This window comes from Pleurodeles waltl, chromosome 10, assembly GCF_031143425.1.
Source record: "Pleurodeles waltl isolate 20211129_DDA chromosome 10, aPleWal1.hap1.20221129, whole genome shotgun sequence".
Taxonomy (NCBI): domain Eukaryota; kingdom Metazoa; phylum Chordata; class Amphibia; order Caudata; family Salamandridae; genus Pleurodeles; species Pleurodeles waltl.
Genome location: NC_090449.1, coordinates 862,297,028 through 862,313,622, shown reverse-complemented (window position 1 = coordinate 862,313,622; position 16,595 = coordinate 862,297,028). Strand labels below are relative to the sequence as shown.

The 16,595-nt window shown below is 42.2% G+C and overlaps 1 protein-coding gene across 3 annotated transcripts in view; it reads right to left on the bottom strand.

Moving 5' to 3' along the window:
- The window catches only part of LOC138261973 (peroxisomal carnitine O-octanoyltransferase-like), a 278,490-nt gene that overhangs the window by 142,248 nt on the left and 119,647 nt on the right, over positions 1 to 16,595 (bottom strand). For all 3 annotated transcript variants that reach the window (XM_069211574.1, XM_069211573.1, XM_069211575.1), the window contains exons 7-9: positions 13,761 to 13,854; positions 13,492 to 13,617; positions 4,920 to 5,021 (exon numbers count right to left, since the gene is read on the bottom strand). In XM_069211574.1, the coding sequence (XP_069067675.1) occupies positions 4,920 to 5,021; positions 13,492 to 13,617; positions 13,761 to 13,854 (322 nt within the window). The remainder of the gene's footprint in view (positions 1 to 4,919; positions 5,022 to 13,491; positions 13,618 to 13,760; positions 13,855 to 16,595) is intronic.

Sequence of the window (16,595 nt, the reverse complement as noted above, 5' to 3'; positions counted from 1 at the left end):
TTTTTACTACAGAAAACCACACAGTCCAGATTCACTTACAGTTTTCACTCCACCTTACCCTGTTTAAACTGCGCCATCAGCTCTGCAGAGGGTTTTGGGAAGGAAAATGTACTATTCTAATGCCAGTCTGCAGTATTTAGGGAACAAACAAATATTGTGAAAATATATTAATTGAACCTACCATTCTAGAATAATTTCAGAAAATTAAAAAAAATTACAATTTCCAAGAAAAGGTTGAAAAGTAGTGATTTTGCATCATGGAAAGTACTGCTATGAGGGTGCTGCTCAAGACACTAGGGGGCAGATGTATCAAACATTTTTGCAATCGCAAAAATGCGTTTTGGTATGTAACAAGTCCACTTTGCGATTCGGTAACTTGTTACTGAATCACAAATTGGATTTGCGACTACAAACCAATTGGGTATTAGGCAGGGGCGTGTCAAGGGCATCCCTTCCCAATACCGAATCACAGAAGTATGTATGATTGTTTTGTGACTGTGAATGCGGTTGCAAAACAAATGCAGTTACCACCTACTTCATGTAGGTGGTAACCCATTCGCAAAGGGGAAGTTTCCCCTTTGTGAATGCATGCCAAAATGTTTTTTCAGAGCAGGCAGCGGTCCCACAGACCACTGCCTACTCTTAAAAAATGAAAAGGAAACTTTTCATTTTTGGGCTGCATTTGGAAAAGAAAAAGATTGCTTTATTGAAAAGCAATCACAGACATGGTGCTCTGCTGAGCCCAGCAGGCTACCATCCCTGTGATTATAGCCATTTGCAATGGCTCGCAAATTGAGACCTACCTCATGAATATTGATGAGGTAGGTCCATTTGCGAGCCCTTGCAAATCACAGTATGAAACTCTTGGAGTTTCATACATTCCAATGGCAATTACTTAATTGCGATTCGCTAAAAATTGCAATTAGGTAATCGCTATTGTAAAGATTGATACATTCCAAAAGATCTTACCTGCAGAAAAAACATATAATATTCAAAATGCATAATGAGCAATATGGCTCTCTACTGCCATCTAGACTTTGAGGTGACATTTACAAAGTCCTATGCTGTCAGGCCTTTCCCCCCTCAGGTGCCAGACCTTTTTTTGGCTATTTGTGGCACTTCGCGCATAGGTCCTCATAACGTTTTGTCCACATAAGGAACCCAAGCCAAATTTTTGTCCTTTTTTTTCAACATCCTAAGGATTCTAGAGGTACCCAGAGTTTGTGGGTTCCCCTGGTGGACAGCAAAAAAATAGCCAAAATACAGCAAAAATTGCGTTTTTTCTTTTTTTTAAAGGGAAAAAAAGGGCTGCAGAAGAAGGCTTGTGTTTCTTTCCCTGAAAATTGTATCAACAAAGGGTTTGCACATTTGTCAACACAATTTTGGCATTTTACTGGGACATACCCCAATTTTTACTATATTTTGCGCTTTTAGCCTCATTCCAGTTAGTGGCAGAAATGGGTGTGAAACCAATGCTGGATCCTGGAAAGCTAAACATTTTTGAAAAGTAGACAAAATTCTGAATTCAGCATGGGATCATTTGTGAAGATCCTACAAGGTTTTCCTACAGAAAATAACAGCTGAACTAAAAAAATATTGAAATTGAGGTGAAAGAACAGCAATTTTTCTCCACGTTTTACTCTGTGACTTTTTCCTGCGAAGTCAGATTTTGGAAAGCAATATACCGTTACGTCTGCTGGACTCTTCTGGTTGTGGGGATGCACAGGGCTTGTAGGCTCATCAAGAACCCTAGGTACCCAGAGCCAATAAATGAGCGGAACCTTGCAATGGGTTTTCATTGTATGCCGGGTGTACAGCAATTCAATTGCTGAAATATAAAGACTGACAAATAGGTATCAAGGAAACCTTCGTATTTCCAAAATGGGCACAGGATAAGGTGTTGAGAAGCAGTGGTTATTTACACATCTCTGAATTCCGGGGTCACCATATTAGCATATGAATTACAGTGCATTTCTCAAATAGAAGTCTTTTTTACACAGTGTCTTACATTTGGAAGGAAAAAATGTAGAGAAAGACAAGGGGGAATAACACTTGTTCTCCTATCCTGTGTTCCGCCAAGTCTCCCGATAAAAATGGTACCTCACTTGCGTGGGTAGGCCTAGTGCCTGCGACAGGAAACACATGGACACATCACATTTTACATTGAAATCTGATGTGTTTTTTGAAAAGGCTGTAGTTTTTGGCCTCTAGCTCAGCTGGCACCAGGGGAAAACCTACCAAACATGTGCATTTTTAAAAACTAGACACCTAGAGGAATCCAGGATGGGGTGACATGTGGGGCTCTCACCAGGTTCTGTTACCCAGAATCCTTTGCAAACCTCAAAATTTGGCCAATAAAAAACAAAAAACTTTTTCCTCAAATTTCGGTGACAGAAAGTTCTGGAATCTGAGTGGAGCCACAAATGTCCTTCCACCCAGCGTTCCCCCAAGTCTCCCGATAAAAAATGGTACCTCACTTGTGTGGGTAGGCCTAGTGCCTGAGACAGGAAATGCAACATGGACACATCACATTTTTACATTGAAATCTGACATTTTTTAAAACTAGACACGTAGGGGAATTCAGGATGGGGTGAGTTGTGGGGCTCTCACTGAGATCTATTACCCAGAATCCTGTGCAAACCTCAAAATTTGGCCCAAAAAACACATTTTCCTCACATTTCGGTGACAGAAAGTGCTGGAATCTGAGAGGGGCCACAAATGTCCTTCCACCCAGTGTTCCCTCAAGCCTCCCGATATAAATGGTACTCCACTTGTGTAAGTAGCCCTAGTGCCCGCGAAAGGAAATGGCCCAAAACACTATGTGGACACATCAAAATAATCAAATACAAAACTACCTGTTTTTGCAGGGGAGGGGGCACCTGTATTTTTGGTCCTGGACTCACCAACCACATAGGGAAACCTACCAAACCCGAGGGAGTCCAGGGAGGTGTGACTTGTGTGGATCCCCCAGTGTTTTCTTACCCAGAATCCTCAGCAAACCTCAGATTTAGCTTTAAAAAAAATCAAATTTTTCCCACATTTCTGTGTGGGATCACTGCACCCGGACAAATTTCCTACCATCCAACGTTCCCCTCAGTCTCCCAGTAAAAATGATACCTCACTTGTGTAGGTGGGCCAAGTACCTGTGACAGGGAAGAGCCAAAAACATGTCAAAATTGAGGGGGAACCAAAGCGGGTCCAAAAGGGCAGTTTGAAAAAAAACATTTTTAGGCAAACAAGTGGAGCAGAATTTTTATCGGAATCGATGTGACAAAGCTGGGTGGTAGGAATTTTGTGGATTCCTGCAGATTCTGGAAGGTTCCATCACAAATATGTGGGAAAAATATGTGATTTTCAGCACAGTTGGAGGTTTGCAGTGCATTGTGGGAAAGACAATTGTGTGGGGGTGCATGCGAAGCACACCACCCTGGACTCACCCAGATGTTTAGTTTTCAGATGTGTTTAGGTCTTGTGGATTTTTCTACATGGCAGCACCCCCAAATCCAAAAAGTGCAGCCCTCACCATTCCAAGTGGGACAATTTTCAGAGTTAGACAAGATCTCATGGCCCAAATGTAAAACCAATCCTCAAAATAATCAAATGTCCTCTTGTTTGCCGTGGAATAACATGTTTTAGTGTGCAGGGGAGAGCTGAAAGAGTGTTACACCCTACAGTAGGGGTGGGGGGGGGCGTAACCATGCCCATACTGGTTGGTAGCCTGCACTGCACTATTTATTTTTAAATTCCTTGGCATCTAGTAGGCTTTCTGCCCCCCCCCCCCCCCATGGAGTGGATCGGGGATCCCCATCTGCCCACCAGTGGGCAGAACAACTTTGGCCCCATTTATTTGGGGGTGGGGTTATCGCCATACCCCCACTTTTTTTTTTTTAAACAATCTTCCCTGGTCACTGGTGGGCTTTCTGCCCCCGTTGGGGGCAGATACGGCCAACAGTAATGTGCCCCCATGGGAAGTGACCCTTACCCAAGGGGCTGCCCCCCCCCTAACAAAACACACACATACACACACACACCAGTCCCTGGTACCTAAGTGGTTTCTGCCCCCCATGGGGGGGGGGGGCAGAAATGGCCTAAAATAAATTTGCTCCCCCCTCCCACAAGGGAACGACCCTAGCCTGGTGTCTAGTGGTTTCTGCCCCTTAGAGGAAGATTGGACTAATAAAAATAGGCTGATCTGCCCCCAACGGGGTAGAAATGGCCTAAAATTAAATTGTCCACCAGGAGAGCGACCCTTGCTTAAGAGGTCGCTCCCCACATCTAAAAAAAAAAAGATCCTTGTTGCCTAGAGTGCTTAAGTGTAAACCGAAAAAAAAAAAACTCCCTGGTGTCTAGTGGGCATTTCTGCTGCACGGTCACATCACGATCGAGCAGCAGAAATGCTGAGAGAGACATCAAAGGAATCAAAGGAAAGGAAAGACCTCTCTTGCCCCCTCCACTTAATTGGAGGAGAAATGCTTTTGAATTTCTCCTCCAATCTGCGCTAGGGGCAGCCTCTGATGAGGTCAGCACACGATTGTGCGCTGATTTCATCAGACGCCACGGGGTCGGTCAGGGTGGAAGGGGAAGAGATTCCCCTTTTATCCCTGCCCAGGGGAGGGGGGCTGCCAGGCCCTAGGGGCCCTAGGGGGAAGCGCTAGCAATAGCAATACTGTTTGAAAGGGGTCAAGAAGACAATTCAAGAGGTAACCACAGCATTTCAGATCAGAACTGAAAAACACCGTAGGAAAATACAATGTATATCTATTTTTGTCTTAAGGACAAATGTAGATATTCAGTAATTTGCTAGATACCTTGGCTCCATACATTGGTGAATGATCAAAATCTACTTGTGTTACACCAATGGCCACGTCAAGTCAAATGTGAGATGTACTGAGCCAGAATTGGATACAAAAGTCACTTACATCACAGTTCGAACCAAAGGTCCCATTTGAAAATGTCAGACAGTTGTAGGATTTGTCACCCCAACGTACTGTTGGATCGCCCGTCAATGCAGCCAAGGTTATCTGAAGGAAAATAATTAAACATATTTCAAACATCTGACTCAAATTGTTAATTTGTTTAGACATTTTTGCAAAGACAAATTAATGGTGGTGGATAAGGGAAATATAACGTCTGAACTGCATGACGGTGTCATAAAGAAACACATTGTAAAAAAAAAAAAACGAAGACGATTTGACTTGAAAAATCTAATCATATATGAATAAGCAGACTTAGTTTACATGGGTATTGCCAAAAGTGAAAAAAAAACATAAAATAAATCGCAACAAGAAGCAAAATATTTAGCTTTGTTGCATGACTTTTTTAAGGTACCTAAGGATGGATTATGCGCACCCTGTGAGTGACGCCTGCTGCCCCCTCCCTCCTTCACAAACACACGTGTTTCCCTACTGTCTCTTGGTTTGAAAATAATATCGTCAGACGGACTATTATATTATGGGTTTTTTCTTCCCCTCATTACTCACTTCGTCTGTGAGTATGGATCCTACGGAAGTCACCGGTCAGTGCCGCACGGATCTTTAGTACTATGTGCACTGATTTTGCCTGTCTGCAATTGATCTGACCTGCCAGTCGTCCTTGTTTTACAAATTTGCTCATTTATGTACAGTTCTTGAACTATTGCCTCCTATGGTGATTGTTACCATTGTCTAGGGCAACTAGACTCTCTGGGAATTAGCAATACTTATAACTACCCACTGTAACAGACGTTAACCTGTTTAAATTGCTTAAAATCAATAAAAATGGTTAAATAAGTAAGGAAGATGTATGCCCTGACCTAACACTGCAGGTTTTTATTTTTAAAATAACTATTTCTAAAACAGTTTTGAATCCCTCCTGGCAGTAACCACTTCCTCCACGTTGAAATGTAGTTGGGAGAATGGCCGTCCCGTCAGCGTTTCAAACTCTTGTACAACAAACACACAGCTAAGCAGCTATACAGGAAGTGCAGAATTATTAGGCAAGTTGTATTTTTGAGGATTAATTTTATTATTGAACAACAACCATGTTCTCAATGAACCCAAAAAACTCATTAATATCAAAGCTGAATATTTTTGGAAGTAGTTTTTAGTTTGTTTTTAGTTTTAGCTATGTTAGGGGGATATCTGTGTGTGCAGGTGACTATTACTGTGCATAATTATTAGGCAACTCAACAAAAAAATATATATACCCATTTCAATTATTTATTATTACCAGTGAAACCAATATAACATCTCAACATTCACAAATATACATTTCTGACATTCAAGAACAAAACAAAAAAAAATCAGTGACCAATATAGCCACCTTTCTTTGCAAGGACACTCAAAAGCCTGCCATCCATGGATTCTGTCAGTGTTTTGATCTGTTCACCATCAACATTGCGTGCAGCAGCAACCACAGCCTCCCAGACACTGTTCAGAGAGGTGTACTGTTTTCCCTCCTTGTAAATCTGACATTTGATGATGGATCACAGGTTCTCAATGGGGTTCAGATCAGGTGAACAAGGAGGCCATGTCATTAGTTTTCCTTCTTTTATACCCTTTCTTGCTAGCCACGCTGTGGAGTACTTGGACGCGTGTGATGGAGCATTGTCCTGCATAAAAATCATGTTTTTCTTGAAGGATGCAGACTTCTTCCTGTACCACTGCTTGAAGAAGGTGTCTTCCAGGAACTGGCAGTAGGACTGGGAGTTGAGCTTGACTCCATCCTCAACCCGAAAAGGCCCCACAAGCTCATCTTTGATGATACCAGCCCAAACCAGTACTCCACCTCCACCTTGCTGGCGTCTGAGTCGGACTGGAGCTCTCTGCCCTTTACCAATCCAGCCACGGGCCCATCCATCTGGCCCATCAAGACTCACTCTCATTTCATCAGTCCATAAAACCTTAGAAAAATCCGTCTTGAGATATTTCTTGGCCCAGTCTTGACGTTTCAGCTTGTGTGTCTTGTTCAGTGGTGGTCGTCTTTCAGCCTTTCTTACCTTGGCCATGTCTCCGAGTATTGCACACCTTGTGCTTTTGGGCACTCCAGTGATGTTGCAGCTCTGAAATATGGCCAAACTGGTGGCAAGTGGCATCGTGGCAGCTGCACACTTGACTTTTCTCAGTTCATGGGCAGTTATTTTGCGCCTTGGTTTTTCCACACGCTTCTTGCGACCCTGTTGACTATTTTGAATGAAACGCTTGATTGTTCGATGATCACGCTTCAGAAGCTTTGCAATTTTAAGAGTGCTGCATCCCTCTGCAAGATATCTCACTATTTTTGACTTTTCTGAGCCTGTCAAGTCCTTCTTTTGACCCATTTTGCCAAAGGAAAGGAAGTTGCCTAATAATTATGCACACCTGATATAGGGTGTTGATGTCATTAGACCACACCCCTTCTCATTACAGAGATGCACATCACCTAATATGCTTAATTGGTAGTAGGCTTTCGAGCCTATACAGCTTGGAGTAAGACAACATGCATAAAGAGGATGATGTGGTCAAAATACTCATTTGCCTAATAATTCTGCACTCCCTGTACTTTATATCTCACACACAAAGAAACACTAAAGGCACACATTAGCGAAAATACATGGATGCACAGTACACTCACAGGTAACATACCAATAACACAAATGTTCACTCAGATAACATAGAAAATGCAATCACAGACATCATGTTAATGTGGTGAGGATTTCTTTTGTAAAGCGCAATTTACAACATAGTAGCTGTTTCAGTGCACTTTTGTGCCTTATGTGTGCTGGTAAACCATGGTAGTGTTCGGCGTTCCTATTTAGGGACTGAGTTGTCATAGCCACAAGCCCTGTGGCATTGTTTGGTTTTGGTTAGACCTTTCCTGAACAGAAGTGTGCAGTGGAACAGCAGTTAGAGAGGTCCCGGCCTAGCAATTCTGGCTTGACTGTTACTAATGAAGTAAGGCTAAGGCTGATTTGCATATGGATTGTCCCTGTCTTATGTGACATAGCGGCGAAAAACAATAGAGTGCATGATACCCAGGTGACTGCCAACCCGCTGCCGTGAGTTTTCTGCTGTTGTAAATGAGAACAGTTGAAAGAGAGATAGGACCGGGTGATATGCAAAAAGGCTAATGCCGATTCTGTATCTAGACAGTATGTCCGTGAACAGCAGATGGTTGGGTTGTGATCTCAGTTCCAAGTCCAAATTGCCAAAAGATTGTGTCGCTGTTCCTCCATGTTGTTTTTTCCTGAACCTCTTTGGACTGATTAAAAAAAGGCTTGCAATGAAGAATAATTCTGTGTGTGGAAGTGGTGGTGAAACAATATGTGCAATGTCTGTTCCACATTGTCTTGGGTGCAATACTAGGGAATGTGGATTTTATTTGGTGCTCACTCTAGAGACAAAGTAGTTGTGGATGTATTCATGTTCTTCACGACGAAGGCCAACACCTGTTAATCCCATGCTAGCTTTGTAAGACATACACAGTGCATGATTCCTGGTGAACGCTGCAGTGTAGACTGGCTGTGCTCGAATGAGATGCTACACTTTTTAACTGGAAGCGTTTGCTCAACAAGAAGGATGTTTATATATCGGCTGCAGAAACACCATGCTCCAAAAATATTGGGGACAAAATATCAAGGATCAAAATGGCCAAGAAAATGAAGACCGAAATACTGACAAGGTAAGTGCACGTAGTTAAGTACAGACATACTCTTCTGAACACTACATCTATGTATCTGTACAATATGTACATCATCAAGATACATATATGTGGTGGTAAGTAAAGCAAACCTACACTTATTTACATACACTTACCTTGTCGATATGTTGACCATTATATGCTGGTACATTAAGCTACAACGAGGTAACCCTGTATTCCTCAGAACCTGGGTGTTAGTTAATGCAAAAACACAACTGGTTCTGCCGGAATCTGCTGCGTGATACACTCAGAGACAGTTGCTTGTTAACTCCATATACATGGTGTGATTCTCAAATATATCAAAACATTAAGGGCCTGATTACAACTTTGGAGGAGGTGTTAATCCTTCCCAAATGTGACGGATATACCACCAGCCGTATTGCGGGTTCCATAGGATATAATGGACTCGTAATATGGCTGGTGGTATATCCATCATTTTACCGTCACTTTTGGGACGGATTAACACCTCATCCAAAGTTGTAATCAGGCCCTAAATGCCAAAAACAACACAGGGCAAAAAACAAAAAACAAAAACACACAGGTCTGCAATGTTTGCTGCAATATATCCATAGTGCATTGCCCATGGACCAAAGGTGTGGATGCCTGGAGGTGACGTATGGGCATCTGCATTTTCAGACCAGCCCTAGCACAGGAAGTACTGGTGCAGGACCTGCAGGAAGAGTCACAAGTGATTGACTTGTTGCTGAGTCCTGCTTAGCAAGTACACCAGGTAAATTTTCACCCCTGGAATGTACTCCACCATTAGGTGAATGTGGTGATGAATGTCCCAATGCCAAACAGTCTGAGCTAGTAAAGAAAGAGAGTGAGCGACTGACTTCCTGCTTTTTAAGGTTGTACATGCTGTCTGTCCTGACCAGGACTGTCTTGCCTTGAATAAGTGATAGGAAGACTTTATGTGCAAGGCGGATGATTAGAGGTTCAAAGTAAGTGGTGTGGTGGCTCTGCTGATATGCAGTCCACACACTCTATACTGTGCTGTTTCTGAAGTAAGCTCCTCATCCAGCTAGGGAGGCGTCCTTGGTAACAGATTTGCGAAACAGGGTCTAGGAAAGGCATGCCTCGCTACACATTGTTACAGTGCTAGCTGTTTCCAACACTAGTTCTTCCATTTGACCCTCCACTTTTGACCATTGTGCTGACATGCAGTGTTGCAAAGGACACACATGTAGTCGGGATACAGCAAGACATCATGCATTACAGTTCTTACTATGAGGGGACATTGTGGTTGAAAAAAAGAGTTACAGGAAGGCCAAAGACTGTAATCTCTTGAGAGCTTGGTTAGGTATTGCCTTGATGAAATTCAGGGCCTCTAAGAGAAAGGGCTGGATCTGGAGGGGTTTGAGATGAGACTTGACTAAATTTATGGTAAACTCAAGACTGTGGAGAAGTGAAATTGTTGCCTGTGTGTGCTTCAGGCACTGTTGGTTGCATGCACTCCTAATCAGTCAATCATTGAGGTAAGGGAAAACATGAATGTCACCTCTCCTTTTAAGTCAATGGTCCTCTTCTTAAGCAGATGGCTAACATTGCCAGGCACTTGGTGAAGAACCCTCGGGTAGAGGTGGCACCGAAGGGCAGTACCTAGCACTGATAATATCAGCCACTTATCGCGAACCGCAGACAGCATCAGTGGGCAGGACAGATGGCAATGGATGGGCAGCATCACTATGTGGAGATGTTCGGAGAGAACGTATCTGTTGAAGGTCCTAACATCCACAATGGATCTGAATGAACCATCTTTTTTGGGGCTAAGGAAATAAAGTGAGTAAACACCAGTGCCTCGCTAGTGAGTGAGCACAGGCTCGAACCAGGCACAGATGTGCGGATGCCAAGAAGGTGCTTGCGCGGGCGAAGTGGGGGTCCAGTGCTGGGTGGTGGTATAAGAAGTTCTAGGCAATAGCCTTGCTGAACTATGCCTAATACTCACTTGCCTTATTTGATTTCCTGATAGCAGAGGAGAAAATCCTGCAGCCTTCCCCCGACCGATGCTGTGTGATCAGGGTGAAGGGAAGGTTTAGTGGCAGAGGCCCTTTTGTCAGAGCCTCCCTTGCATCTAACTCTATTACTGTTATTCCTGTATGCTCCTCTGTAGTAGCCCCGTGGAGACTTCTGGTGGTAGGCCTTCGGCTGCCTCTAGTGAGAGGAAGAGGCGTCTGGGAAGGTGGTTTTACTGTCTGGCCTATACTACTACCTGGCCTATATTGCTGCCTGCGAAAGGACGTTCTCAGAGTGGATCTTTGGAGGGCACCAATAGACTTTGTGGTGAAGACTTTCTTCAGCTTCTCTAGAACTTTGTCAGGCATGAAGAACAAATGCTGCTGAACGTCTGGTTTAAAATCAGAAATCCGAAGCCAGGCTTGGTTTCTGACTAAGATGCTGGTGTTGATTCCACAAGCCATAGTTTCATCTGCATCCAGGGTAAAGCGGATAGTGGTGTTGGAAATGTTTTTTGCCTCTGCCACCAACTCTTCATTCCTCTGCTTATATTCCTCGTGGAGATGTTTGTGGAGGTCTTGCATTTCATCCCAGTGAGCTCCAACATAGTGGAAGAGCTAGCCAACAGAGTGGGCAATCGTCCAGTGGTTAGCTACTTGCACTCTTCCCTGCAGCATCTATCTTTTTGCGCTCCTTATCTGAAGGTGGCTATTTTTTTTTGCTCTTTTTATCTGGCAGGGGAGCTTCTTTTGCAGCCTGGGAGTTTGTGTGCTGGTGCGAGGTGTTAACTACCAGAAAATCTGGGGGTACTTGCCCACGAATGTAGCAGAGTACTTCAAATGGAGTTCTCAAGGGTATTACAGTTGACAATTCACAAAAGACAATATATCATTATGTGTCACATTGAACTTGCAGCCTTGAAAATGTCGTCTTATGAGGAAACTGGTGTCGGCTGGATTCTGACCAAGACGATTTGCTGAATTACTTTCTTACGTCGTCTTTTGTGAACTGTCAACTGTAATAACCTTGAGGTTGGAAGAACTCCATTTGAAGTACTCAGCTTTTCTAATAAAATTGGACTTGCTTAACACAGCGGACCCTTCAGCAACCGGATATGCCCTAGGTGTTTGTTTTGTTGTCCCTGTGGAGTTTGTCCTTTTGTTGTAAACATTACTGGGTAGCATAGTGTTTGTTATCTATTGAGCACTCTTGACTTGGGTCATATCTTATTACTTAGTTTACACGGGGAGGTGCAGCATAATTTGTTATCACTGCTACCAATGTGTCTTTAACACTAAATATAGGATACAATAATCTGTCAATGTTACTGCATACTCAAAACAACTGGAGGCTATTTAATGTTGAAGTTTGTACAATGCAAATCTAAAGATGGCTAGACAAATATTAGCCCCATTGTACTCTTGAGATAAAGAAAACAGACATACCAGACCAATAGTTGGAAAAAGATAATCAAACAAGCATTCACAAAGCCAACAGGTCCATCTTGTAATTGAGAATGCAAGCCAGAACTTGCATCTGTCTCTCGCTTGTGGGCTGAAATTACTGACTGTTTAAGAGGTGGGGAGACCTGCTTACAAATATTCTCAGCAAACGTTTTTAAGTTTGGTTAGAGAACAAGTGTGTGAAGAGCACGAGAATCGATCTGGTACTGTGAGACTGCTATTCTGATAGGTGGTAGAATGCTGACAATATAGTGAGACTCCTAGTTTGTGAGAAGTGTAAGAAAGCGTATGGAAGAGTTTAAGTGCTACTCTGTCCAGGGTCTGAGCGTGCTGCTGGTATTTAGGGTGTTTTGCATTTCCACCAAAACAGCTTTATGAGAGTCCCTTGGTTTCTGTTGAGGTCATGACTGAAGACACATTGTGCAGATATGTAATGACAGACAAACTTAACTCTTGAAACAATGATGAGACAATCACCCCTGAGCAAAGCCACAAATATAGGAGGGTTAAATCACCAAGGTGGTTCGTTTACTTACTCTTGAGAACCACTGACCAGTGACTGCTGGGAGACAGTGCCATACCACCCCCCTTCCCCCCCCCCCCCACTCCCCAACTAGTGTCTTGCACAGACAACTGAAGATGGCAATCTCTGAATAATCATAAATGCTTACTGGCATCACTAAGCATCAGGTACACCAGGGTCCCAACCCCTCCCACTGACACCCTGGTGCTGGCATGACTCTGCCTCCGGTCTTGCATGAATAGCTCCTTAGCAGTCTCTAGCAGCTGCTCATAACCTCCAAGGTAGTGAGGCAGAGCAGTCCAATACTTTTTCAGAGAAGTAGTGTAGGTTAGAAATTCAGTACTCTGCAAAGCAAACACTCATACTCCAGAAATCAATGTCCAACATATGTTTACTTTTAAAAAGAGATACTGAAATTTGCGTGCAACTAAATAAGAAACAAAATTATGATTGTACACAACTAAAACCAGACCTCTGTACCACCCCCTCCAAACTAGTAATCGGTGTAAGAAGAATCCCTTTCCTTGGTGTTTGACGTCGGGTTACAAGATAGCATTCCTTCCTACTGTATTTGTCAGAGTTCAGTATGTAAAACTCCTTACGACTGCACTTGCCACACAGTTTAGAATCTAAAACCCGTTCAAACTCTAATGTCATAGTATTCACAATATAAAGCCCTTTTTACAGTATTCTTTAACGGTTCCATATCAATTAAGGCTCATTCTTACTCTAATCTGACATGGGGTCTGCATCACCAATGTATCCATCTGCCAAAACCCTCTCTATACCTCTTGTAAATTTCTTTTTTATATAACATGAGCTCCAACAGAGAACTGTGTTGTGAAACCAGACATAAAAATAAATATTAAAGAGAAATCCTCATTTTTCTCTCACCTTACTATAGTCTTCAGCTGTTCCATGAGGACTGGAGTCATCCAAAGAGACCACAAACAGACTTCTTTGGATGTTTTCTAATATGGCAAGATTCTTTGGATCTAGGTTGATTAAATACTGGCGGATCTATAAGAGATTGGTAACACAGTTCAGCATTTGGCAAACAATAATCAAAGTAAACAAGATAGAGCAACAATTTTTTCAAATCATTTCAAAATCGTTTGTGAGAAACATGTTATCATAAAGCGATGTCTTAACATCATTCTAACCTCAGCCCAGCGGGTTCTCTCTTCAGTCGTCAGGGCTCCCACTCCTGGCCCGAGGGGCTCACTGTGGCACTTCTTATGGATATAACCAAGTTGCCTAAAGAATATTACACATATTTAGAGAGAATACCATTAAACGTATGTTGCAAAAAGACATGAGAAGTCAGTAAGGGCAATGATAGGGAGAATATGAAAAAGAGCAGCGATATCTGCATATACGTTTAGCCTCATTACAAGTGTGGTGGTTACTCTGACAAGGAGGAAGACCGTTTGAGCCTAATTTCAATTCACAAATTCTGTGCAAATTACACTAGATCATAGGTTGTTGCCTATTCACATTCTTCCAGGTAACAACTGCACAAATTGGCCTAGACATAATAGTGCACATAGAGGAAAATCATGCAGTGATATCAAACAGAAAGTATTTTACTGCAATCTATTCTCCATTTCATAGAGGAAAACTCAGAATCGGCCATAAACTAGGCTTCCTAACATATGGTTGTGCTATTTCTCCCAGATGGTTTTTGCACCCGTGTAAATTGAAATGAGGCCCTAAAAGTGCCAGTAAAGATACACTTAAATGAATGTTCACTGTTGTTGGAAACATGCTGAACAACACCTACCTTTATCACACAGATGGCAACTACAAATTCATTTTTATTTTGTCAGTGAATTTAAGACACAGTGGAAATGTTTGTGGGTTGAATTTGTTCATAATAAGTTCTTTGTGCACAGTACAACCCTCACAAGCAAACTAATGTTCAATTTGTTTAGATCAGTGGATTTTGGTGGATTTTGAAAAATATAAAAATTTGAAAAGCTGATTTAACAAATTTAGGAATTAACCTTAGGTATTTTCCGTGCTAGTCCATAGAACATCAGTTTTAGATTGAACTAGCCAAAAACAAAAAATGAATAAATATGAACTTCAGATACAAATTTTTAACTGCATGATGATTAGGTTTTAAATTGGTAAATTACCATATTACTGTAAGCCAGGATTTGGGTTTATACTGAAAAAATAAAAATATATTAACTGTATAATATAACTAATCATTTATATTGTTTTTGTGCTATAAGGAATTCTTAATTACCAGAAAGAAGAACTGATGCTTCCTGAAAAGACTCGCCACCGGCCACACTGGTGTTAAAGAAAGTGAGACTGGGGAAGGTGAGAAAAAGGGGGAGCCAGCAAAACCTTGCTGTAGGTAGTTCCATGGCCTGGGACTGTCAATTACCAGCCTCCGAACAGCAACCACTGAGCAGAGTGCCCTGCAGCAGTATTGGCACTCATTATTGATAATACCAAGTTGGGTACTTTAACCCCCCTCTTATTCCACTCCTGGTGTAAATGATGTTGGAATTCCATAAAAAGAAAGATGCTTTCTTTCAGAGCTTCGGATAGGAGGCCTTTACAAGCTGAATGGGATAATGACCCTGGCCACGAGCAGAGGGATAAGTGGCCCACCCAGATCGACTATTAACAACCATTGCCACTAATACGTCTGTCATTCCTCTCTGCAGACTAGTACTGGGTGTAGCAGGTAGTCTGAGCCCCCACGTTAGTCATCCAGATTGAAAACAGGCTGCTGTTTATCTTGTAAAATCGGATTTTTTTTTTTAGCACAGCTAAAAACTTCTCGGGACAGCTTTTGTTAGATAGTATGTTTTAGCAGCAAATGGACTAGATTGTATAATTCTAGTTTAAGATCTTACACAGTGCACATTATACTTTTATTTTACTGATAGGCAATGATATTAGACCTATTCAACCTTAGATATTCTATCAACCCTAAAAGTATGAAATGCTGAGTTGGCTCCATACAGTACTTACTGGTCAGACATATATCTGCAGCAGGGTCATATGATCAATCACACTATTCTAATTAGCAAGGCATAAATTAATTAAACTGACCCAAACTGACCTTTGCAGTAACAAAGACCGTTCGCCATATACAAAGCTTCTAAACAAAAGATTTGGAAAATGAAGGAAAGATGGCTAAATAGGGCTTTATGAGAGTAGACAGGGAAATTGGGGAAAAGGTTTAAGGGAGAAAGGGAAGTATTTGATGTGGAAAGAAGGAAAAAGAGGTCTTAAGGACTTCAGGCAGGATGTTAGGAGGGAGGAACAATGGGAGGAAGAACATCAAGAGAGGTGAAGAAAAGGGTAAGCAGAAGGAGGGAAGAAAGACTCTAGAAAGAAATTAAGGAATTAGAGTTGAAACAAAGGAATGTATAAAGCAATCAATAAAACAGCTAAAAAATGGGAGGGAAGCAGGAGAGCAGAGTGGGGTTTCCACCTCTCTTCTTGTCAGTAGGACACCATGGTTCCATCCTTTGCTTTAGTTGCACAACCTATTGTACCTTTAAATTAGAGTTTAAACGTACTTACATTGAGCCAAATGGACTAATAAACCTAATAACTATGTTTAGCAACAGAAAGGCAACGACAGAAACACCATGTTCTGATGACATGGAGCTAGCTAGCAGCTCAGCAAGGGAAAGCAGTTGTGACTGAAGGTGAGGTCTAGCAAATCTAAATAAAATGCCAGAAATTCCCGCTACCAGTATCCAGAACAGTGATGGACTTCAAATATTGGGGTGGGTGTGTACATTGGACCTTTGTGTTTGTGTCACCAACATCACATGCTTTGATCTCCCTTGAGCCTCACCATGCTCTTGATCACCTTTTTCTACTTCTCAACTCATCTAAAAAACGAGGCGGTCCTTGGCTGCTCGTTGGTAGGCCCAACTGCTGAAGTTACTCTCTTTGTGCTGGACTCCACTGATGAAATTTCTGAAAAGAGGATACATTGCTTATGGGATCGTCCCTGGTAC